General features: G+C 52.2%; 1 protein-coding gene across 1 annotated transcript in view; it reads right to left on the reverse strand.

The window, feature by feature from the left end:
- TMEM132D (transmembrane protein 132D) overlaps positions 1-25,070 on the reverse strand; it is a 527,232-nt gene that overhangs the window by 53,689 nt on the left and 448,473 nt on the right. Inside the window, exon 5 of the mRNA XM_064481313.1 lies at positions 6,305-6,448. Within this exon, the coding sequence (XP_064337383.1) occupies positions 6,305-6,448 (144 nt within the window). The remainder of the gene's footprint in view (positions 1-6,304; positions 6,449-25,070) is intronic.

The following is a 25,070-nucleotide window of genomic DNA, read 5'->3' on the forward strand; positions in this document are numbered from 1 at the left end:
AAGAAGGGACTAATGCGGTCTCTCCCTACTGAGATCGCACCCCTCCCCTGATGGGGGTCTGCTCCCGTTGCCCCGATTGGCCTTGGGGGAACGTGCCAGGCTCTGTCAAGCCCAGTCTCTAACCAGCGCGTGTCTCTGTTGGAGAAGCGGCGTGGGCCCTGACGCCGTCGGAATCTTGCAAGAGGATGAAGCGGGCCCGCCGAGTCCGGCTGCGAGGAGCAGGGCTGCCCTCCCTTCACGGTCACCGGAGGACGTTTCTGTGGTTTGGGGGAGATGCTTGAGTGTTTAGAAGCCACACGAGCACTTTCAACACAGCTCAGCAAGCCTTCGGCGATGGATGCTCGAGCCCAAATCCATCGTCCTCGCCGTGGGTGACGCGCAGCTGGCTTTGCAGTAGAGCAGCTGCCCACGGGGTCCCAAACTCCCACAGCCCCGCCAGCCCTAAGTGGCTGGGGGTTGGGGGATGCTGTTTCCACTGCTGGGAGCCCCCCCACCTGACTGCGTGCTAAAAGCACAAAGACCTCCCCTGGGGGCGCCCCGGCCCCCCTCCCCACCACCCTCCCTCTGTTTTAGTTCACGTGCGTTGGGGTGATGTAGGCCTTGGGCAACCAGTGTGTTAGGGTGTCTGGGCTTCCAGGATGAGGAGGTGACCGAAATCGGTCCCATCAGAGCAGATCCCAGGATCTCCGTAGGACTCGCCTAGAGGCATTTACTCTTTTCAGCTGCATTTGAGCCAGTTCTAAGGTCTCCATCTTGCTCCCACGAGGGCAGCCTCCGTGAGAATGAAAGTCGTGCGGAAGAAAGGTGAGAGGGGAGGGAGAGATGGGGAGAGAGAGATGGCGAGAGAGGGAGGGAGGGAGGGAGAGAGATGGAGAGAGGGAGGAGGGGGGAGGGACAGAGAGGGCCCTGGTATCTTTTGAGGTCCTGAATAAAATCCCCATCAGCTCGCCCCGATTGAAGTTTTCAATTGCTTCAGCCCCACTTTTTTTTTTTTTTTTAATAAACTTAAGTCAGGGGATTTCCTGCTATCCCCAGCCCCTAAGGGTCCCAGTGCATATGCCCACCAACATCTGACATGTGTCCACTAGGGACCTGTCGCCTTCTTAAAACCCCACCGCCCTTGGGAGGCAGGAGGTAACATGCCTTCGGGTGATTTACGACTCGGTGAGGATGAGTCTCCCAGTGAACTTCCTGAGAGGAGCTTGTCCATGGACCGAGCTTCCTGGGTCCCTGGCTGGGAAAGGAAGAGAAAGCAAATCAAAAGGGAAAGATGGGGGGCGGCCGAGACGGGCTTCCAGGGCAGACCGGCTGCTCGGCGGTCTCCCGGGGGCCTGAACGGGTGGCAGAGAGCCTTCTCCCAGCCCCCTGGCCTGCTTTCTCAGCAGCGTCTGCACCCCGTGATTCTCTCTCAGCGTCTGGGAGTCACAGCACCGCGCGGCGACAGCGGCGCGGGCTGCGGGATCTGAGTTTTAAGTTGTGCAGCCGAACACGGGGAGGTTCTCCAGCGCTCTCCTTGAGACTCTGTGTTTCTGAGGGTGATTTCATGACTCCCAAGACGACTCAAGTCGTTTAGGGCACAAATAGGAACCGGGAATGACGGGACGAAGACAAATCGCTTCGCAGCAAAGGACTCTGCTGGCTCACGGTTAGGGGGTGGTGCGGGGGGTCGGGGCCTGGAGCGGCGCGGTCAGGGCTCGAGTCGTCTGCACACTGGCTCTGGCTTTCTCCGTTGCTTATAACTCCCTGGCAGGCTCCTTTCTCGAGATGGTACCGCGTAACTCCAGCACATCCTCCCAAGGGCAGGGAGTCAGAACAGGAGGGGAGAAAGTACTGCTCCTGCAGGACTGCCAGCCCAAGTCTCCAGACCGCACCCCCAAGGCTGGGATTGGAGACTGTGTCTCCCGCTGAGCCAAGGCCAGTGCCCGGACGGACGCTGTGCCGTGCCTGGGCTGGCCACGCTGGTCCCATGGCCCCTGGAAGCCAGGGTGGGCACAACACCATTTAAATTGCATGGGTTTAAGTCAGTGAGCCTCGCGTATGAAATACACCGTGTGGAAACAGCGGGGTGCCGTTTTTGTATGGTGACTTAGCGTGATGATTTTGAGAGGTGTAGAAATACCAAATCCCTGTGCTGTGTAACAGGAATGAACATAGCGTTGCAGGTGAACTGTACTTCACAGCCAACCAGCCAATCAACCAACCAAACAAATTCATAGAAAAAAGAGATCAGATCTGTGGTTCCTGGGGGGCGCTGGGGTGGCGGGTGAGAGGTCAAATTGGATGAAGGCAGACAAACAGCACAAACTCCTGGTTATAAGATAAATTAGTACTAGGGAGGCCATGTCCAACATGATAAATACAATGAATATATAATAGATACAAGTAAAATATAAATATGGATAATAAATGTAATAACACTGCTGTGTATTTTATTTGAAAGTTGTTGAGAGACTAAATCCTCAGAATTTGCATCACAAGGAAAACATTTTTTTCCATTTCTTTAATGGTGTGCGTATTCGAGGTGACGGAAGCCCACAGACCTTACAGTGACAGTCATTGTGTGACGTCAGTCCAATAATTAGGCTGTTCGCCTTGAACGTCTACAGGGCTGTCCGTCAACTGTATTTCAAAACTGGAAGAGAAAATTAAAAAAATAAATTTTACAAATTGAAAAAAGATTTTTGGGAAAAAAAAAAAAGGAAAAAAATTTGCCTGAATTTAGTGCGAAGACATGGAGGAATTTTCTAGAGAAAACCAGGTTATTGTTACCAGAAAAAGGGCAAATGAAAGCTGGAGAGAGAAAGCGTTAAGTGTCCAGCACGGGAGTCAGCAGAGCTTCCTGAAAGTTGCACAACCGGGAATAAACCACAAAAGCAGGAATCGCCCTCATGCGCAATGATTAACCAAATGAAATGACATGCACAACGCCGCAAACATGAAGCTAATGCAGGGTTAAGTAATAGAGCTCCCAGTGGGATGTGTGGTTTGAGGCCTTCCTCGTTGGCACGCTCACCTTCTTACTTTCCTTAGTGCTTTCCTGGGGCCATGATGCCAAGGGTCCTCAATAAATGATCATCTGGATCAAACTGCATATGATTTCAGGGATAAGAAGTAGCTACTCGGGGCAGAATCATCACAGAGGACTTCATGGAGGAAGCACACCTTTGACTGAATCTTAAAAAGTAGGAGCAGGTCGGATGGGCCAGAGCGAGCTGGTCAATGATCATGGTTGAACTTCCTGACCATGGTCAATAAATGCTTGTTCAATGAAATGATGATGCAATCAAGTGAACCACCCCTCTGCTGAAACCCGCGCAACAACTATCCACCAACCGCCAGACTAAGGTCAACCCCAGAACCCGGCTTTCAAGGCTCTCCAGCACCTGAGTTAGACTCTCCTCTCCAACGATGCCTCCTTGCATATCAGCCTGTGATGTTTGCCTACTGAACTGAGCCCCAGTTTCCTCATTTTTCAAATGAGGATCTGGCAAGACTGCCGCTGTGCCTGGCACGTGGTAACCGCTTCACAGAAGGAGGGGGTTTTATCATTACCACGAGCAGCAGCCCTCCCAGAGTTAAGCCGTGATCAGCCCCAGCGGTTTCCCAGGCACCCCGTGCTCTCTCGCACTGCCGTCCCGCCATCTTAAGTCTGCTCAAAAGCAGAGCCTGAGACAAGGGTTAGGTGTGGGCCGGAGGCTGATTGTTGGCGGCAGGTGGAAGGAAAGCAAGGAAGACGAGGAAGGGAAGGGAGGAAACAACAGTAGAAGGTGTGGCTGTTGATCTGGCTGCCCCTGGGGCACCTGGGGCTCAGCCCTGCAGGGGGCCTCAGCCGGCGGGGGTGGGGGGGCATGTGGAAGACACGCTTTCAGGAGGATGGAGCCTGGGCTGCCCCTGGGAGGCTCACCCCCCCCCCCCCGCAGGGCTGAGAAGGCTCTCCGGGTTTGCACAGATCCCCGGGGCAGAGCAGCCGAGTGACTCCCGAGGCAGGAGAGGTGGGGCTCTGCCAGGAGCGTGTGCAGCGACCCTCTGCTTCGGTTCTAGCTGGACTCACAGCGTGGCCAAGCGAAGGCGGCCCCACGGCCGGGGGAACCCCTCCGACCACCCTCCCTCGTGCTGTGCCCTCTGCCCGCGATGGCCTTTCACGTCTTTCTAATCTAGCTGAACTTCGGGTCTTGATTTCAGTATTTCCCCCGAGAACCCGCTCGCCATTCAGTTAAACACTTCCTCTTCAGGGTTCCCTGTTCGTTCCTGCACTACTGTTCGTTCATTCACTCAACAAACATCTGCTGCGTACCCTCCACACGCCTCGCCTTGTTGTAAGCGACGGGGGAACAGCAGTGAATGAAGGGGACCGAGGCCGCCCTGCTGTCACCGAGCTTCGGTCCCGGTGAGACAGACAATAAACAAAATTAAAATGGCCAATATATAATGCATTTGAAAATCCTATCAATGTGTCTAGTGTATAAATGTCTCGCATATCCTATAAATAGATAACATGGGTGCACACATGTGAAGGGTGGAGAGTCAGCGGGGGTCGGGGGCAGGCAGCGTGGCGGTGCCCGGAGGCTCTCTTACAGCTGAGGCCCAGGCGAGGCCCAGGCGCGGAGAGCGAGCAGGGAGGGGGCCCGGCTGCCACTGTGAGCCAGAGTCCACGAGAGGAGGCGGGCTGGAGGAGGGGGGAGGGGAGGGGAGGGTGTCCGAACTGTTCCCGGAAAGGCGAGAGTCCGGGGTGGCTGGAACAGAGAGAGCGAGAGGGGACCCGACAAGGGCGAGGGGAGACCTGGGGCAGGTGGGCGGGCGGGGCCGGGCTTCCTGGGAAACACTTCGGCTTTTCCCTCGGGATGGGAGGGGAGCCAGCGGGTGGTTTTGAGCCGAGGAATGACATCTTCAGGCTGATGTTCTGATCACCCCACCGGCCGCACTGGAACCTGAGGGAGAGGAGAGCTGCGGGGAAAGGCGGCCACCGGGAAGCCAGCGGGCAGGGGAGGGCGGCTTGGGCTGGGGGGTGGGGGCCGCCTTGGAGCAGGCTGGGCCCCCGGGCGTGTCCAGAAGGCACTGCCAGTGGAATCTGCTGCAGGACTGGATGTGGGCAGAGACAAATCAAGGAGGTGCCGAGATAGCGGTCTGGGCCGCTGGGGGGATGGTCTGGGCCGCTGGGGGGATGGTCTGGGCCGCTGGGGGGATGGATGTGCCGCGTGCTGATGTGAACGAGCTTCTGGAGTAAGCGGGCGGTGGGGCGCTCTGTCGCGTGTCACACGGCTCTGTTGCTTCTCACATCTCTGCCTTCTCCCCGAGCAACTAAGGACAGGGGTGTGCCTCTAACGCGTGGTCCTAACATCTGAAACAGGGACCCAGGACCCAGCGCTCAGCGGAGATTCAATCTGCATTTTGTCCATGCCCTTCTCAAGGGTGGAACCGCTCCCTGGGCTTCACATGGGGGCAGAGGGGTCCGGGGGCCCCTGCGCACGACAGGCAGGCAGACTGGGCTCTGGCTCGTCCCGGGACCACGTTGGCGGGGGGAGTCCCACCCACCTCTGGCCAACCTGGGGCGTCTGCTGGGGGGGCCGGCTCGGAGGAGGTGCCAGGGTGCCTCTGTCACCGCAGCTCTGCCGTGTGGCAGCCCCTGTCCCCCGGGGACTGGAAGTGTGCCAGGCTGCCTGGCAGAGGAAGCTCAGAGTCCCCGCCCAGCGCATACCCCAGAGCTCCTCGGTTCTGGCTGATGTTTGCATTCAATTTAAAACGAGAAAGAAGAAGCCGGAGGGAAGGGAGGAGTCCTCAGCAGTTAAACAGCTAGAGCTGGTCACGCCCTCCCCAGCGGAGGAATTTGGCCAGGGGATGCAGAACGGAGTCTCCTCCTCCCCCTGCGCCGGTGTCCCGAAGCAAAGCTGGGCCTAATTACATGCTCTGTCCGCCCCTCCATCTCCCACAAATGCTTTGTGCTGTGGCACCATCTCACAGCCTTGGCCGCATCCTGGCCAGTCTAGCGTCTGACGCCCGTCCCCCGCCTGGCGGTGGAGGGACAGTACCCTCTATCAGGGTGGCGGTCGGCCATCCCTCCACAGCCCCCTCCAGGGCGGGGAAGAGGCCAAAAGCACTTGGAAGCACGGAAGGTGAGAGCCCCCCAGCCCAGGACTCCTCCCAGAGCCGTTTCCCAGCATGCTCCACTCCTGTGCGCGGAATGTCGCTGGCCGGCAACCAGAGGGGGGTGGGGGGAGCCGGGGGGCCCCGAGGTCCCAGCCGGTCGATGAACACGGATGCTGACACGCCAGCAGATTCCCGTGGGGACAGGGGGGTGTCAACTTGCCTTAATTACATCTTCATCCGACGACCGGCACTCCACGGACTCCAGCAGCTCTGTCACTGTGCCGTCCTCCTCCACAGAGACCACCTTCACGGGCACGGCCACCGTCTTCCCGGTGAGGATGGCTGTGTTCAGGATGTCTGCCTCCTGGAAGATCAAGCACGCCTTTCTGTCACATGCCTCCACGTGCGCAAAGAGCCCCGCCCTCACCCAGGCTCAGCGAGCCTGGGGTTCAGCACGGCGGCCGAGGGGGAGTGCTCTGCCCTCACCCAGACTCCCGCAGCGGGAGCACGATGGGGAAGGGGCGTCGTCGGAGGGGGGCAGAGGGGCGAGTTGTTGATACCGTGTTTGGCAAGCCACACCACGTGCCAGGAACTGTCCTAAGCACTTAATAAATATGGACCTATAAATTCTTACAGCATCCCAACGTGTGATCATATTCGCTCTACTTTGTGCCTGGCACAGAGAGGTTTTGTAACTTGCCCAAGGTCACACAGCTAGGAAATAGTGAAGGTGGGATTTGAACCCAGGAAGTTCAGCTCCTGAGCCCATGTGTTAGCCACCCCAACTGGTCTGAATTCAAGCAAGACGATTCCAACGTAAGCAGTCAGCTGCTGGTCAGAGGAGCAAGGTGTCCTAGAAGGAGATTCGTATGATAACGTGGGCGGGGGGGTGGAGGCTGTGAGACCCCTCACTCTGCACTCGGTCACCCTGGCTTTCTTTCACTTCCTGTCGATTTTCCAGGCTCGGTGCTGGCCTCTGTACAAGTCTGGATGCTGTGATGACCCCTGTGATGTTCCCACGGCCGCATCCATGTGATACATGCGTGCACAACACGCACACGCACACGCACACGCACTCACTCAGACGTGCCTTTTGCTCAGCCCAACAGCTGCGTCCCTCGGGACGTCCCTGCAGAGACCGTGACAGCCCTGAGAGCCTGGGGGAGGAGGCACGGCCGCTCCTTTGTGGTCCCTGACACACTTGTTCTTCTGTTTTTACTCAGTTATTCGGTCCCTTCGTCCCTCCTCCAGGCTGGAAGCTCTGCCCTGCCCCCCAGAGCCCCGTGCACAGCCTGTGGAAGGCGCAGGGAGGGACTCGGCAGGGAGGGACCTGGGATCTGTCATCGCCACCGTCATCCCCTTGCTCTGTGTCGCTCGGTCCTCTGGGCATGAGTCCCTCCTCGACACTGGGTGTCTCAGGGGACTTTTCCTGGACACTGAGCAATAATCCTTACTCTGCACCCCTCTCCCCAACACCCCGTGCCTAATTCAGTTACTCTTTGTTTTTGTTTGTTGTGAACCCAGGACCTCGTGCGTGCCAAGCGTGCGCTCAACCTCCGAGCTACACCCTCCCGTCAGTTCCTCTCAGAGCCTGCAGTTTGTGAACTGCCGGGGTCCTGGGAGACCACATGAGCCCGCTTCTCAGAGGAGAACACGGAGCCCCAGGAAGCAGGACTCTCATTCCACCTCCTTCCTCTCCGAGGGACTGACTCCCCCCACCCCGTGAAGGTCAAAGTCCCCATATAACCCACAACCTCTGTATGACGAGACCCCGGGCCCCAGCCCGCAGCGGTCTTTGCTCAGTCCCCACTCATCACGTGCCGGCCGGGTTCCTAGGAGGTGTGGTGCCGGCCTGCACGCTGCGCTTCTCCTGGACGTGGGGACCTGCCTGGCCCAGCCTTGGGGCAGCAACAACACGTCTGGGCGGACGCTCGGAGCTGGTCACGGAGGCACTGACACCTGTTAGGGATGGGCTTGCGAGGACCCTCGTCGATCTGATTTTTGTGCAAAATCACACACGCCCGTTTAGCCACATGCCAGGAGAAGGCATGGACGGGTACCATCTTCAGGTTACATAACCGTTTGCCTTATGTTAACCTTCCATTTCTTATGTAAGATCTTACTTTTATTTTGCAGGATGAGGTCCATTTTATAAAGAGCTCATTTGGTTTTAGCCTTTGGATATGATTATATATAATATACACAATAATATTTATTTTTATATAATGATATTATATAAATACATGTGATAATATTTTATATATTATATATATTTCTTGTTCCATTATTTTAATTCTAAAAGACAACACTCTACAGTTTAATGTTTCTGAATTTCAAAATCTCATGCTGTCTGAATACACACAGACGCCCAAATGTCAGAGCAGGCAGACAGCTAGATGTGAGCAGGCAAAGGGGGACGCAGACCACATGGCAGGAATGGGGCAGAAAGGAGGGGCACGGGCCGGATGCAGGGAACCACACACCGTGTGAACAGCAGGGGTCCCCAGGCAGAGAAGGAAAAGCAGGACCCTCTGGGCTGATAAGGGGCCACACCTTTTGGGGTGGTGAGTGGCCTGGAGATGAACAAAGGTGAGAAAAGGCGGGAATTTTGTGTCCAAATGTAACCTTTGCTCATTATGCCCTCATTTCAATAAAATTAGCCTCGCAGGTCGGAAGTACCCATCACGCACCGACGCCAGGACACTTCCGATCCAGACTAAACGAGGACAAAAGTCCCTCCTCCTTTTGGGAAGGTGGAGTTGGGGTGATAATCAGGGAACACGACCCCAGACCCTTCCCTCCTCAATGAATATTCCGCCCATTCATTTTCACACCCTGTGTACCCAACTTGCCAAAGAAACTCAGGGCAGCCGCCCACCTGAGCCTGCCCGCTCTCCTCTGAGAGTGTCCTGTCCATCCGTTAATAAATCCTCACTTTACTTTTTTTAACCACTGCGTCTTGTCTATGAATTCCTTCTGGGATGGGACAAGAACCTGGGACACTGGTTGCATCCACCAGCAACACAAATATCCCATTGCTGATATTTTTTTTCTCCTCTGTGGGCTCCCAGCCTGATTTGGTTTGATTTTGGGTACAAACATAGTAAAAGAGTGAAGGTTCCAAGTCAGAATGTGGTGTTACTTCCTGCTGCCTCTGGGGAGGAAAAAGGCCAGGCAGCCTTTTCTGCTCTGAAGGGCAGGGATCAAAAGGAGCTATCCACATTTTGGGAAGAAATGGGAAAATGTATTTTAAGTCTCCGGTCCAAACTGGCCCATCTCAAAGGGGAAAAAAACCAAAACAAAACAATCCAGGGGAGCATTATGATGACGTCTGACACCAGTTTCAGAGAAAACAATTTTGCACATCAATGGTGGAAAAGTAGCGAGCACGTCTGCTCCAACAACATAAGTCAGAAGACTGTAAAACACGCGCACTGTCAGGTCAGCGTCGTGGGAGGTGGCCCCAGGGTAAGTGGGGAGCCGCCGTGAGCCCGCGTGTCTGGGGGTTTGCCTCCGAACGGAACGCCTCGTTCTGCTGGCAGCTTCTGACTGGGGAGGGATGGACTTCCAGGCATTGCCCTGCTTCCTCTGTGCATTTCCAGTTCGTTGACATCGAGAACCTTCTCTTGTGCCTGGTTTGCTTTCTCCAGGAGCTGAGGGGTATGTGGACGGGTCACAAGTCTCCAGACCAGAGCCTTGGCTTGGGTTGACGTGTGATCCTATAAAACCCTTGAAGGCTCAGCTGCCTTGTTGCTGAAGGCAGCTCTTCCCCTTTTCCTGTTGGCCCGTTTCTGTCCCCCTCGAACCTGCAGAGGACCTAGTTACAGGAAGGAGGTCACCAGGCGACTGAGCCTGACTCCTGGCTTGCGCTCTCCTGAATGCGCCCATGCCTCGCCTGGCCTGTTCATCCTCTTCCTGGATGAGAAGAAGTAAGAATGAGGAGTCAAGCAGTTTAAGAATGACCTGCTCTCCACCCCGCACTGCCCGCTTAGCTTCCCTGCAGGCGGGTCATGGGGACAAGGTAACATCTGAAGAAAGTCAGCCGGTCTGCACGCAGTGGAGATGGCGCAGGACCAAGCTCCTGCCCCAGTGCCTCCTGAGGGTCTCCCCCCTTTTCCCCTTTAAAGCTGTCCTGGCTGAGCAGACTCTTTGGAGTTGGTCTTGGGACATGAGTCCCCCTTCTCCCCAGATCGCTGGCTTTTCTGATGAAGCACCTTTCCTTTCCATCAACACTTGCGTCTCAGTTACTGGCTTTTGAGCAGTGAGCAGCAGAACCTGAGTTTGCTAACACTGCCATGAGCTCACCTCATCACAGCCCCTGAGCCTAGGAAATGAAGACAGACATCTCTTTATAAAGTTCTGTCTCGATTTTTACTGGTAGCTCCATGCTCCCCTTTGGCCACCTGGAAACTCTGTTCTTGCCAGTACGGCCTTCCTGGAGACCTGACAACACAGCCGTGTGACTTCAGGCTCATGAGAGGCTGGGAGGAGGTGAAGCCGGGGAGGAGACGCCGACTGTGTCTTGGGGAAAAGGGACGACCTCGTCAGTGAGGCCACAGACCCTCTTATTGGGCTGTAACTCATCACTGTCTATTTCAAGGAAACAATAACTGTCCTCATTTTGCTGGAGAAATGATGGCCCACGTCTTAGTTTGGAGAGCCCCTAGAAATAGATGCTGGGACAAGGATTCAAGGGCAATTGATTTGCGAGGTTCAGCAAACTTCAGTAAGAGAGTGGGGAAGTGGTTCAGGGAAGAAGAGGCAGCCAGTGAGAGTGCGTATCATGCCAGTGACCACCAGTCCCCTCCTGCGGGGACTGGTCTATATTATGAAATACATCATGCATTTTGTATATTTCAATATATTGTAACGTATCCTCATATATTTCCTTGCAGGGAAATTATCCAACATACACCTCTGAAAATAATTCCACCGAGGGGCGACGGAGCTGGGGTATTTATACATCAGCTCCCGCGGGCGGCTCCTGGGGGCTGGCCACTCCCTGGCACAGCCAGCCTGCCGCGCGTGCAGGCCAGGCAGCCTTCTACAGTCTCAGCGAGAGCTCCTGGCAGACAGCGGCGCCTGGAGCTGGTCTGGAGCCCTCTGCTGTGGAATGGTGTCAGGAAACGCGCAGAGCACTGACAGTCTGCCGCGACGTAACTGTGAAACAACTTGTCATGATGGAGGTCTGGCGGGTTGGAACCAAAAATCAGAGTGTTTGTTTGTTTTTTAAAAGAATTTCCTCATGCTTCCCATGTTCCGATGTTCCCTTTGGGTATGAGCACAGTCATTTATTCAAATGCACTCTTGAAACTTAATTTTAAAAGAGGGGAGGGGAAGGAGATGGGTACAGGAAAACATGACATCAGGAGACCTTCGAAAACACGTCCGGAGATGGCTGTGTGCAGTGCCATTCTGCCTTCCCGCCTACCTAACAAAATGCCAATTTTGTTTGAGGCTGTAAAATGCTCCGCTAAAATTATTATATATATTTTTTGACGCCCCTTAATCTGTAACACAGTTCTGGTCCAGGAGATATAAATGGAAGTCACTGGGTGAAGCTTCCAAAGAAGTCTGTTTTTTAAAAAAACTAATTCTGAAGGTTGTTTTGCATTTTCCTTTCTTCCTGCCCACTCTGCACAGATGATCCGGGAGTTGGGGCTGCATCTTGCACCCCCAGAGCTGGAGGATGCTGTTAAGGGCCACACGGGTCAGTGTAGTACCATAGCTGAGCGCAGGAATGCTCTCCTGGGACTGCCGGGTTCCAGCCCCACTTCTAACACTACCTACTGGGTGACCTCAAGCCATTCACTTAACCCTTGGTGCCCAAATTTTCTCAGCCATACCATGAGGATAAGTGCCGGCCTCTTGCGTTTGCTCTAGGTTTAGGTGGGTCTACAACAGTGTCTGATGCCTAGAAGGCTCCCCCCAAGTGTGTGACAAATGCACAAAGGAGAATGATGACTGTGAGGGAGTGAATAGCATCCCCCAGAATGCCTGTCCACCTGGAAACTCAGAAACTGACCTTATTTGCAGATATAACGAGTTGAAGTGAGGTAGTTCCAGGGTAGGGTGGGCCTTTATCCTATGTCCTCATAGGAAGTGAAAATGCATCTGGAGGCACAGGGAGGATGGCCCTGTGAGGATGGACGTGGAGATGGGCACATCAAGGCTGCCAACACCAGCGGGAGCTGGATGAGGCGGGAAGGCTGCTCCCCGGGAGCCTGCAGAGGGAGCCTGGTCCTCTCGACAACTTGACTGTGGACTTGGGGATTCTTGACTTTTGAGGGAAGAAACTTCCGTTGTTTTAAGCCACCACATGCCAAGGGACTTTGTTACAGCAGGGCCAGGGGACGAGTGCAAGGACTGAGCCCCAGAGAGAAGGAGCTTGCATGCTGGGTGCACCGCAGCACTAGCCTCGGACTGTTCCCTCTGCACACAACTGGAGAGAAGACTAAGGCCCTGCCCACTTACATGTGAAAAGATGCCTGACGTCACCAACTATTAGGGAGACGCAAATCAAAACTGCAACGAGGTAGCACCTCACTCCGGTCAGAATGGCCATTATCAAAAAGTCCACAAGTAATAAATGCTGGAGACGGTGTGGAGAAAAGGGAACCCTCCTACACTGCTGATGGGAATGTAAACTGGTGCAGCCATTGTGGAAAACAGTGTGGAGGGGCCTCAAAAAACTAAAAATAGACTTACCATATCACCCAGCAACCCCACTCTTGGGCATACATCTGGAGAAAACTCCAATTTGAAAAGACACCTGCACCTCAATGTTCACTGCAGCACTATTTACAGTAGCCAAGATGTGGAAACAACCTAAATGTGCATCAACAGATGACTGGATAAAGAAGATGTGGTATATTTATACAAGGGAATACTACTCAACCATGAAAAAGAATGAAGTACTGCCATTTGCAGCCATGTGGATGGACCTAGAAATGATCATACTAAGTGAAGTGAGTCAGACAGAGAAAGACAAATATCACATGATGTCACTTACATAAGGAATCTAAAATATGAGACAAATGAACTTATTTATAAAACAGAGAGACTCACAGACACAGAAAACAAACTTACGGTGACCAAAGGGGGAAGCGTGGGGAGGGACAAATTAAGAGTTTGGGATTTGCAGATACAAACTACTGTATATAAAACAGATAAACAACAAGGTCCTACTGTAGAGCACAGGGAACTCTATTCAGTAGCTTGTAATAACGTATACTGAAAAAGAACATATATAAATGTATGACTGAGTCACTGTGCTGAATACCAGAAACTAACACAACATGGCAAATCAACTAAACCTCAACAAATTTAAAAAAAGATCCTGCCTATTTAATCCCTTTCCCCTGCCTCTCTTCCTTCCTTCCTTCCTCTTTCTTTCTTCCTTCCTTCCTTCCTCTTTCTTTCTTTCTTTCTTTCTTTCTTTCTTTCTTTCTTTCTTTCTTTCTTTCTTTCTTTCTTTCTTTCTTTCTTTTTCTTTTCTTTTTCCTTCCTTCCTTCCTTCCTTCCTTCCTTCCTTCCTTCCTTCCTTCCTTCCTTCCTTCCTTCCTTCCTTCCTTCCTTCCTTCCTTCCTTCCTTCTTTACGAGCTGTTACTCACAGATAATCACAATCTTATCTGACACGACCTGGAAGGGAAAAAAACCCTCATCATTTTTCACAGGTCTGAGGCTGAAAGGAGTAAGTTAAATTGCTTATTGCCTCTAATGAGGAAAAAAAAAAACCCAGTTTTTGGCCTTAAACATCACTGTGGCTTCTTTGGAGGTCATTTTAATATGTGGTTCTGAGATGATTCCACGGAAGTTAAACTTGATGATAAGGGTGGAAAAAAACAGAATAAACAGAGGGTCCGCTGCATCCCCTGGTTCCTCTCTAGACAAAAGCATCGCGGACGAAGCTTCGAGCAGCCCACCGCCTGAGGCGGGCAGAAGGGCAAACCTCCCGCAAAACAGATAAAACAAAGCACTGCCCTCGGCCGTGATGCCGGAGGCCAGGGCTGGGGCGGCCCTCGTGAACGCGGAGGTGTGCCTCACCACGGCGGCACAAGGTCCAGTGCCCTTACCGTCCAGGCAGGGTGTTTCCCATCTCTTAACTCAGTGCGAGAGAATTTGAAAGACGGGCGTTACGAGGAGGTGGATGTGCAAGTTCGCTGGCGCACTAAGCTTGATTTCACCCAAATTTGCACAAAGACAGCACTTCCTATGGGGGCTCGTGAGGACAAAAGACGAGGGCATGAATGCTCCAACACACAGGATTTGGGTGAAATGAACTAGATTTCATGCTAATGTTTTTAAAGGAAGATAAAGAGTTACTGGGATGGACAGCTTTTGTTTTCGCCTGTCCCAGCTCCTTCTGCAAAACGGGACATCAGTTTGCCTTCGGGGAAACCGCCCCCCCCTCCCCGCCCTCCTTAGGACTGAAAGTCCCAGGAGCCCTCTCCCCGGTCAGAGCAGCCAGGCGTCTCCGGTGCTTACGACAGTCAGGCTCTCTTACCTGGGATTTGAATTCAAGGACAGTGAGGCAGGAGCCACAACGGCTTGGATTTCGTTCGTCCCCCTGGTGGCACCTGGAAAAGCCTGTCCTCTTATCTGACACTCATTTGCACTGAGCTCCTGGTTCTGCCCTATTTTAGCCAGTCTCTCAGAGGGTCTGTATTCATTCAATAAAATCCTTTTTAGAGGGTAGAGCTTATGTCCAGGGTCCTCACCACACACGCTAGTAATAACAACAGTGACCGTCATGATAGAGGTGGCTCTGGGGGATGACGGACGCGTCCATGGCCTTGCTGGTGGCGCCAGCCTCATCGATGTGTACCCGTCCAGTCGTACACATTAAATACGTGCACTGTTTCATACGTCAGCCATCCCTCAAAAGTAGTTTGAGAAAAACCACAAACAGAATCAGCGTCTTTTGCTTTCAGAGATTCCTAATTAATAAAGCTGCCCAGAGAGTAGTTAGACGAAAGCACGTTGCTTTATAGGTTTCCTTCCAATATTCCTTGAGAAGCAGCCTTTGAATTTCTTGAACAATGGTCACTCTCAGCTGACCAGTTTGCAAACTGCATATTGCATTGGTCTGAATTCGCCCCCAAAAGGGGCCTGAGACAGGGCTCTGGGAGGAGGTGACTGATCTACAGTGAGTGGGAGTTGGGGAGGGAGGTGTGGGAAGCGGCCGAGGAGGAGAAGCTAACAGCTGGACGTGCTGGCCAGCCAGCTGTGGGCAGGGGGCCTCGGGATTCTGCAGAGGCCTGGCCTCCCACAGCTGGCTGGCTGCAGGCTGGAAGCATGCGTCCCCCGGGGCTGTGAACTCCACGCTTGGGGACAGGCTCCCAGGATGCCAGGGAAGCCCTGCGCCAATCTCCAGGGAGTTGTCCGAATGACTCGAGGGGGGACTGGGTCAGGGGACTGCCCAGAGGAGGGCTGAGGGCACGTGACAGGGCACCAGAGACAGAGTTCCAGAGAGGGACTCAGGTGTTACAAAGTTGCTCCCATGTCAGGAGAGAAATTTCCCGCGATAAACTCTGGACAAGCGTTTTCCTTAATTTTTTAAAAATGAAACACAGCTGGACATTCTCATTTGCACAGAAATTATGTGGCCAGAAATCACACTAATTTAAACAGCAAGTTTCAGAGGTAAGACTTCCTTACGTGTCTGCTTATAACCCTTGGAGAGACTAAAATGCTCACTTCATAATTCCTCATCAAATGCTTCGTTGAATCGAAGACACAAACATGGCGGCATCCCCTACAGGGCTCGAGGAGACGAAGGGTTCGCACACCCTGAATCAAGGACTCACGCTGACAGCTCAGATGCTACTTGGGAAGCTAACACTGCACGTTTGGGAACACAGTTAACATCTACCTACAGTTTGCAACATTCTTACTCTCTTCCTGATACTTCTGCAACTTCCTGTATTGCTAATAAATTTGTTTTTTAAAAAAATAGAAGTGAGCCAGAAAAAAAAAAAAGAAAAATACCATATGATATCATTCAAATGTGGAATCTAAAGAAAAAAAAGGAAAAGAAAAGAAAAAGAAAAAAGAAGACACTAATGAACTCATTGCAGACATAGTAAACAACCTTATGGTTACCAGGGGAAAGGGGCTGGGGAGGGATAAATTCGGGAGTTTGAGATTTGCAAAAGTTAACCACTTTACATAAAAATAGATAAATAAATAAGTTTCTTCTGTAGAGCACATGGAACTATATTCAATATCTTGTGAAATAATCTTTAATGAAAAAGAATGTGGAAACGAAAAATAAAATGTACTCCATTTCTTACCATATTTACCCATTCTTCAAAATACTTCGGAAATAATGTTCGGTTTTGAGAAACACCGTGTGAGGCAAGGAGCTTTGTTGCAGACAACAGAATCCACTGCAGCTCATTTCAGCCGAAAGGGATCTGTCGAGCATGGACCGAGCCCCGTACTGTCGACAGAGCCGAAGGAAGAGACCCCAGCCCGCCTCCCAAGCTCTATGCCAGGAGCCACAGAATGGGCCCACCATGGACTCGCTGCTTCTGCCATGGCTAGGAAGCTGATACATCAGGCGGATTGTTCTAGAATCTCGCAGCCTCTCCCCAGATCTCAGGCAGCCAAACCAACGCCCACATCCTTCCTCTTCCCCACGTGGGAAGCAAAGCCTCACAGGTGCATCCAGCTGGCAGAGACCACGTCACAAGCCTGAACCCTCACAGGCACACTGCGCTCTCTCGGAGGGGGACGGCACAAAGTAGAGTTTTGGAATTTACCTGGAGAAGGTGAGATTTACACTGTGGGGAGCTACAGAAATGCAGAGAGGACACCTCTGGGGCCGCTGCAAATGACAGCTTTCCACTACACAGATCTGCTCTACGTGTGCTGTTATTACCCTGATGTTAAAATCAGGCATATTCTGTTAAGTCTGTTAAAGCTCTTATATTAAAATTTTATAGTAGCGGCATTATTCACCCTCTGCTCTTAATGCCACCTCCAATGACACAAACAAATAGCAGACTGAATTCTAGGACATTAAACGGCAAAGGGGTATAAGAAGCTAAAATTTAGGTTTCATACTAAAATAAATACACAGCTGAGTTAAAGATGGATGCCCACATTCGGGATAAAAGTGATTTTTACCCCTCCTGCGAAAATATATCCTATTCAAAAGTGACGTTTAAAATGTGAGAGAGGAGGAAACCCTAAAACACCAGTGTGGCATGGGTACCAGCCAATCAGAAGAGAGGCCTGGCCAGCCTGGCTGGACATTGGTGGGTATGCCACGCAGGCAAATCCAGCTTATGCCAGGAAAAGGCAGGCTCAGCAAATATGCCATTTGCTTCTCCACATTTTCCGTCTTTTCTACCCTTGCAGATCGGTAGAGCCGTGTGAACACTTCCAGCCACTGCAATGTGAAGGTCAACGTTGTGTGCTACTTCTGGGCTGAGGAGGTAAAGCTTTCACGCACCGTTATCCATCCTTCCTCACCACCTTCCTTGGTCACTGAGGAGCCTGCATGTTCCAGATGGAGCGGCTCCAAGATGGTAGAGCCTGTTAGACCCAAATCAGTGTATGGAGAAGAGCTTCCTGCTGGCTCACATAGGACATGAAGCAGGAGCGGTAAAAATGCTTTCCTTGTCTTAAGGCAATGAGAGATGTTGGAGCTGTTTGTTACTACACGTTACCTAATCCACCCTGACTAATACACAACACTGTCCAACTTCAGTTTCCAAAAATATATATATTCACTGAGTTCTAGACTCTGCCCCAAGCCAAAGTAGATGACTCAGGTTTGGAAACTCGACACTCCTGGTTGACTGCCCTGATTTCTGCTGAAATGAGAGCCAGCCCAAGTCAGTGTGAGGACCATACATCTCTGCAGCTCTTTCTGCAAGTGATTCCTTCGCTGTGGTTCATTTCTTAAATCTTTTCAATTCACTTCTCAACAAAGACCAATGACCTAATGAATAGAATAACGGCTCATCACCCTGTCTTTGACTTTTGCTTGTTTGGCCAAGATCTGTTATTCCAGCCCCGCACGCCTGCAGCCCTGAGGAATACCAAACACGCCAACGACGAACGAATTTCTCATTCACACCACATTAAACAGGAGAGCCATTAGATGACCACAGAAATACTCCTCATTAGCAATAAGGCTGCATCACTATAAATAACCTCTCTGCTTCTTTTAATCAGCGGAGGCATCAATCAGTTCGGCACCTGCGTCGCAAACAAATTTACAAATCACTGTTTTTCTTAAAGGTACATCAGCCTTTGGGTTTAAAGGCCATGGCGTGGTATGGAGAGTTATTTTAGCAGCCATATTGGGTAAAATAAAGCTATTCTTCCTCCCGTGGGGAGGGGGGGCTGGGTCACACTGCAGAGCGCACAGGAGGCTGGCGGTCTGCTCATGTCTTCTCCCGGGTACGCTGTCTTCTGGAAGCTTCTGAGACACGAACCCCATGCACGGTGAGCTTACTCTTTTATGTGAATTTAAAAATCTTACGGAGGGTACACAACCTCATTGTTAAAATACCATAAAATGCCATGAAAGGCCATCCCACCCTTCCCTACCCCCATTTCTGTTCCTCTCTGGCGACCACTTCCAACTCTTCTACTGCGTACTGACGGCTTTTTTTTCCCCCATATTTAAATATCTAAATACCACGCTACATTTACTTTCTTTTTTTACTGGAGGGACTGGAGCTCGAACCCAGGACCTTGTACAGTGAAGCATGTGCTCTGCCACTGAGCACTGCCCTCCCCCTCTACTTTCTTAATACAGGAGGTGTAGATATTGATCTACTGATTTTCTGGGATGACAGATGAAATCGTGTCTCTCCCTCCAGGGTCTCCCGTCCCAGTCAAGGCAACGAGAGTCCCGTTGTGGTTCCACTGGTGGTGGTCTTGATCATTTTAAGCAAACACACCTCTAATCAGGAGACAATGTATTGATGCCCGAGTGGCTTCAGAGGATGTCTGCCCATCTCTTGACCCTCTTCCGAGGCAGAGCTGGAGTCTAGTGACCCTCCCCCTCCAACACGGGCTGCTTCAGTGACTCAGGCCTCAGGCTTCCAAGGCAGTGGAAGCGGCGCTGTGGTATTTCTGGGGCTGGGTCGTCCAAGGCGATGTGCCTCGCACCCGCCGTTCTCCCTGGGGACGCTTGCTCCTGGAAGGCAGCCGCCGTGCTGTGAGGAAGCCCAGGTCCCGTCGTGCGAGCGGTCTGGTCGACAGTGGCAGCTGAATCCCAGCATTGACCCACCGGATACATCAGCGAGAAAGCCTTCGGGAGGGCTCTCCCACCTGAGCGGGGAGCCAGTCGGCTCCCAGAACCAGGACAGAAAACTAATACACGCAACAATCACGGTCACATTACAACACAACCTGTGTTTCCTTACCCGGCGGGAGGCGACCCAGATCCCACACGCACGTTACGAAGTGCGGCTGTTAACACGGCTTACTCGCCCCTCTGCCCTTTCTCCCACGTTGACCTCCCAACGTTTCCCACTTCCGACTTCCGCGTTCATCATCGCGAGGCGGGCAGAGCGCCTGCACTGTGTCCTGACACACAGCGAAGCCTCCCGTGCTCGGTACAAAGGCTGAGCGTGAAAGCTGGAGACCGGCGGCGGGGCCGCTACACTTTCACAAATATCGCTCACTGCAGAGCGGGGGGGCTCTGTCTGGACACGACTGATGTTTGGGGCCAGAAAATTCTTTGTTCCCAGACAATTCTCTGCACTTTATATATTTAGCCGCATCCCTGGACTCAGCACACGCAATGCCAGCATCGTCCCCTGTTGTGACAACCAAAAATGTCTCCAGACGTCACCCAGGGCCGCCCCAACGGAGAACCAGCATGGTAGGGCTGACCAGTACCCGGGGGTCCCTTTCCTTTTATTCTGATATTTACGTATCCTGGGGTTACCGACTGCCTGTCTCTCCTGCTGTCTTTCACAATTTACCTGTATCAGAACCTTAATTATCATCAAGCTCTTTACTGACCTCTCTATTCCCCTGGGTTTCTTCCCAGCAGAACCCTCCGTGCTCCAGCTGATACCTTCTCCAAGCATACTGCATACATGTAACCTGGGGACTTTCCTTTATTAGATTCAGGGGCTGTTTTGATAAATATATGCACCAAGGGATGGGAGGAATTTTTTAAATGCAGAGGCAGGGGGAGGAGAATCCTTGATCTTCTTCATGCCAGCAGCAAGTACAGACTCCACGGTGTACAGGGTTTTGTGCGGCTAGGGCCGGCTGTGTGCAGTAGACGTGCCCTTGAAAACGGAATATAAATATATTTTAAAAATCACGATTTTCGTACCTGCAGAGCTTGTTATTAAAGATGATCCTAACATGGTAAGTGCGAGGCCCCACTCAAAGGCCACGTCTTTCTTAATCTCTCCAGTGTTATTGTTTATAGTTCTTTGCAGAGGTTATAGGAAATAAACTGTGTGTGGAGGCAGCAGAGTGCAGAGTGTTGGTGCTGGTTCTGGTCCGTGCTCAAGGCATAGAGATTTTGGTTGTCATTATCTGTTTTTGGAACAGCTTTGTTGAGATGTAATTCACACATCACCTGGCTCACCCATTTAAAGTTTTTAATATATTCACAGGTACATGGAAACCATCCCCACGGTCAGTTTTGAAAATATTTGTCACCTCCAAAAGGAACCCTGATTCCTGTAGCTCCCCATCCCCAACTCTAAGCGAGTACTCATCCACCTCCTGTCTCTTTGCATTTCCCTGCACAGGAATTCAATTGTGCAACATGTGATCTTTTGTGACCAGCTTCTTTTACAGAGCACCAAGGTTCACCCACGGTGTAGCATGTATTAGTCCCCCCTTCCTTTCATGGCTGAGTAATATTCCTCAAGGCCTGGGGTTTTCATGTCTTCCATTTTGCAAAACTTACTTCTGAAGCTGTTCAAATTAGGGCTCTCTGGACTGGACCCAGTCACGGATGCGCATTGCTTGGATTGTATAGACGTAATTCTTTTTCACTGATTGAGGCACAACATTAAAAAATTGGGAGACAGGCAGAAATCTGGATTTCTGCTTTTGTCTTGAAAAAAGCAGAAGTTCAGGCAGTTCTGGGGCCTCATTCAGTGGACACGGCGCAGTGACCTCTCTCCGTCTCACCAAATTCCACTTGTCCTTTGTACAACGTGCCTGGCCATGGGAGGCTTTGTATCTGGGGTCCCTCGTTTAAATGTCAAATGTTTGAGATGACTGGCGTCGTATGCATAATTCAGGAGCCCAGCCCCACCCACTAAAGCGAAAACGTGGACGAAAACGTGGACGAAAACGTGGAAGACACAGGGGTGAGCACTCAACCTCACTTACAACACTTTCTTTAAAGCACGGTAGTCTGTGTCAGAAATTATAGACCCGGTGATTCATCGCCTTCCCTGATAAGGAAAGTCTGACACATGACAAAAATGTTGTTGCGTGCACTCAACACAGATCAAAGAGTGACAACTCGGGATGTCGACGAGGGTTCTTGTAAGAAACTCAGACTTCCTTCATAGCCCCCAAAGAGCAATTCCGTGAAACTGGGCATGAATATTTAATTTACGTCTGTTGGTAGACTCCTCTCACGGTTGCCAAGTATTTGCTCTTTGAAACTGGGGGAAGTTTTTGCCTGTGGCCTTTCACTAAATCAGTCGTCAGACCCTTTTCTCCAGCACCACAGAAAAAAAAACGCATGTCAAATTGTCAAAGGCGACGGAATTCTCCGTAGGCTGAGGCCTGCTGGTTTTAGGAGACAAGGAATAGAGCTCAGTTGGTGCGGAAGGGACAGGCAAAATTAAGAACCGTGAAAGGGCTGCTCCCAGACTTCCCGGCACTAAATGGGTGCGCCTAGAAGGGCGTCTTGTTTAGAACCTCAGCCCCCCAGGGGGCCTGGAAGTGGCCCTCAGTGCTGTCACTGACCTGCAAGCCACAGGGCTTTCAGCAAAGCTCATTGGTGGGGCTCAGAGCCCAGTGTTAATTACGTATGCCAGTGAGGATTCAGTGGTGGGGCTAGTTTGAAATGGTGCAAAAGTGCAAAAGTCATCGGCAGTTTGGCCCCGGAATACGCTATGTACTTTTTCTTTCTTCCACCAGAAAACTTCTTACCTATGTTTCTCTTCATGCAATGTAACAGTGAATTTGCATGCCTTTGCATTCGAGCCCTGGCTAGTTAGGATGAGGGAGGATGCAGCGAAGATTATTCTGGGGGGCAGGGAAAAGGCCATTTGGGAATTTAAATTGGCCACAGTCACCCATGCACTGACTTCAGCCCCGTGACGTCCTGGCCTCTCCTGCCCTTTCCTGGTGGTGGCGGTGGTGGCTGCAACCTTTGAGAGGAACAAAATCAGTGTTCTTTGCTGCTCCCCCAGCCTGAACCTTTACATCACCCAGTGTCTTCTCGGTACATAAGCCTCTGATTCAGTGCCTCCTGGGTGCGGCTGTCCTCAGATCGGAAAGACACACGAGGGTCAGTCACTTGATGAAGATGAAAATGATTACAGACCCTCCTTCAAAATCTGTGATCAAAGCTCAGAGATGCTGATCTTACTCTCAGCCTGGCTGAAAACCCAGAGAAATGTGTGCTGGAGAAAAGCACTCCGTTTTCAGGGGGTTGGTGGGGCCACCTTGCCAGGCAAGACCGTCTTCTAGGAGATGCCCTGGGATCTTCACATCCTGTGCGTTCCCAGATCGTTCTCCAGCCCTGACCACTCCCATGAGCTCCCGACTCACATGTGACCTCTGCCGGGGTGTCTCGGATTCTCTGGGTTCAAGACAGAGCTCGTGAGGTCCTCCCTCAAACCTGCTTCTCTTTCTATGTCCTGAATGGTCAACTGTGCCACTGGGCCCCCGGCTGCTCCAGCCACAACCTCAGGAGTCATCATCCATTTTCCCCTTTAGCTCATCCCCCATATCAGGTCCAACCCTGGTGGACTGGCCGCCGAAACACTCCTGTTGGCACTGTCCCAATGTGTTCTGCAGACCCAGCCACCAACTTCCACCTCCACTGCGGTCACTTAAATCAAGCCTCTGTGATGTGTGCCCGGGAAAAGCCTTGGAAATCACCCCTCTTGTTTATTTTCCTCCGCAAGAGAGTCCTTGTCGCTCTCAGAAGTCATTTTTTTTCCCTATGAGTATATTGCCTCTGACCCCACCTGGGCTTCTCTGTGGCTCCCCACTCCATCCAGCGCCTCCCAGGGCGACTGTCAGACATCGAGTGACCCGTGCTTCGGGCGGGGCTCACCAGTACCCCCGGAGTCCGCGCTGAAGTCCTTTCCGTCAGTGTCCGCCTTCGGCAGATACTCTGCCTTCTCTTCCACATTCTGTCCCACGGTGAAGGCTAACCACACCCTTGCCGGATCCTGGTAGAAATATCCTTGCCCTTCACGCTCCCCGGCTGGAACTGGGAAGTCCTGCCACACCCACACGGCTTGACGGGCAAGGGAGTCACGGGCCTTCAGTGACCAGACTTCACCGGACTTCGTCTAATTCGGAGCAAGGACGCACGGCGGGGGTGCGTCCTTTGCTGGGATCGCCGCGCTATCCCCCACCTCGTGTCGCCACTGTTGTCACTACTTTTTATTTAATTACGCTGGACTTCGGCAGACACGTCCCGGCTTCCGGGAGGTCCAGGAGGCACCTGCCGGGGACTCGTTCGGCTGTCCGGGGCACGGGGTCGATGCGTCCAAGGCCGTGGGTCAGCCCCACCTGGCTGGAGGTTTGCTCAGTCGGCAGGCTGAGACAGATGGTAACCCGCACTCTGGCCAACAGCGTGAGACCTCCAGGGGAGAGCATGGACATATCAGGGCCAAAACGTCTTGTCTTCCCGCGGCTCGGGGCATCCGGGGTTGGGCCCAGAGCACTGGCTCTCAGCCAGGGCTACCGAGGGTCATTCCGCAGGGACTGCTGCAAATCCCAGTGCCAGGACCCCGCTGCAAACCAGTTACAACAGCATCTCTGGGGAGTGAGACCCAGGTATCAGTAATTTTTTAGTATCTTCCCTGGTGGTTCTAACCCAGTGGTCCTCAGACTTGGCAGCCCTTAGAGTCACCTAGGGGAGATCAGACAGCCCTGATGCTGGGCCCTGGGTGCTGATTTACCTGTGGGGGCTGCAGCCGGGACCGCGTGGGGTGTTTCAGATCTCCCCAGGTGTCTCTCTTCAGGCAGCAAAGTCTGAGAACCACTGGCAATCGTCTTTGTCCACGAAGGATGGCCACTTCCCTTAGGGATTCAGGAGCGCCCTCCACCCTGTTGGACCCATGAAACACGTGTCCCAAGGCAAATGGCTTGACAGAGAGGGCAATCCACAAACCAGTGTGAGGCACAAGGTTTATGCTCTGTGTTTAAGGAGTATTAAACGAGAATGATGGAGCCGCAAAGTAAACCCAGAAGCAAGGGAAGCCGGCTGGGCACAGCGCTAGATTCAGGAGGCACCACGCGGGCTCTGACCTGCCTGTCAGACGGCGATCCATCTGGTCCAGAGATCCCAAGCTGCATCTGCGGGAGGTGGGAAGCCAGCGGGCGCAGCATGGCCTCGTTGCCCCAGAGCCTCATTCATGTTTCCACACCAGCAGCATCGCCTCCGAGGGTGTTCTTCTCAAGCTGATTTACTAATGTTTGCCCCCCGCCCCCAGCTCACAGCCACCTCCCCACCTCTCGCCCGGACGATGCCTCCTTTTTCATATTCAGCTGGAAGTGACTTATGTTTATACCTATTTTGTTTTAAAATGTCATTCACTCAATGAAAGATCATTTAATGCCTTGAAAATAAAATTTTACAAATGATCAAAAAATTAATCCAGATTAATTACTTAAACTTTTAAAACCCCGCCTCCTCCTCTAGACTGTCGGGACCCTGTTTTGTTTGCTTCTCTGATCCGTCCCGTTAGGTAGGGAGCGCGTTCAGTCATTCTTAAATGAATGGATGGGAGAACATTGCCACAGGTTTTAGAAAAAAGATGCCTCTCTTTCCTAGAGCCATTCT

The sequence above is a fragment of the Camelus dromedarius genome, chromosome 31 (assembly GCF_036321535.1).
Source record: "Camelus dromedarius isolate mCamDro1 chromosome 31, mCamDro1.pat, whole genome shotgun sequence".
Classification (NCBI taxonomy): Eukaryota; Metazoa; Chordata; class Mammalia; order Artiodactyla; family Camelidae; genus Camelus; species Camelus dromedarius.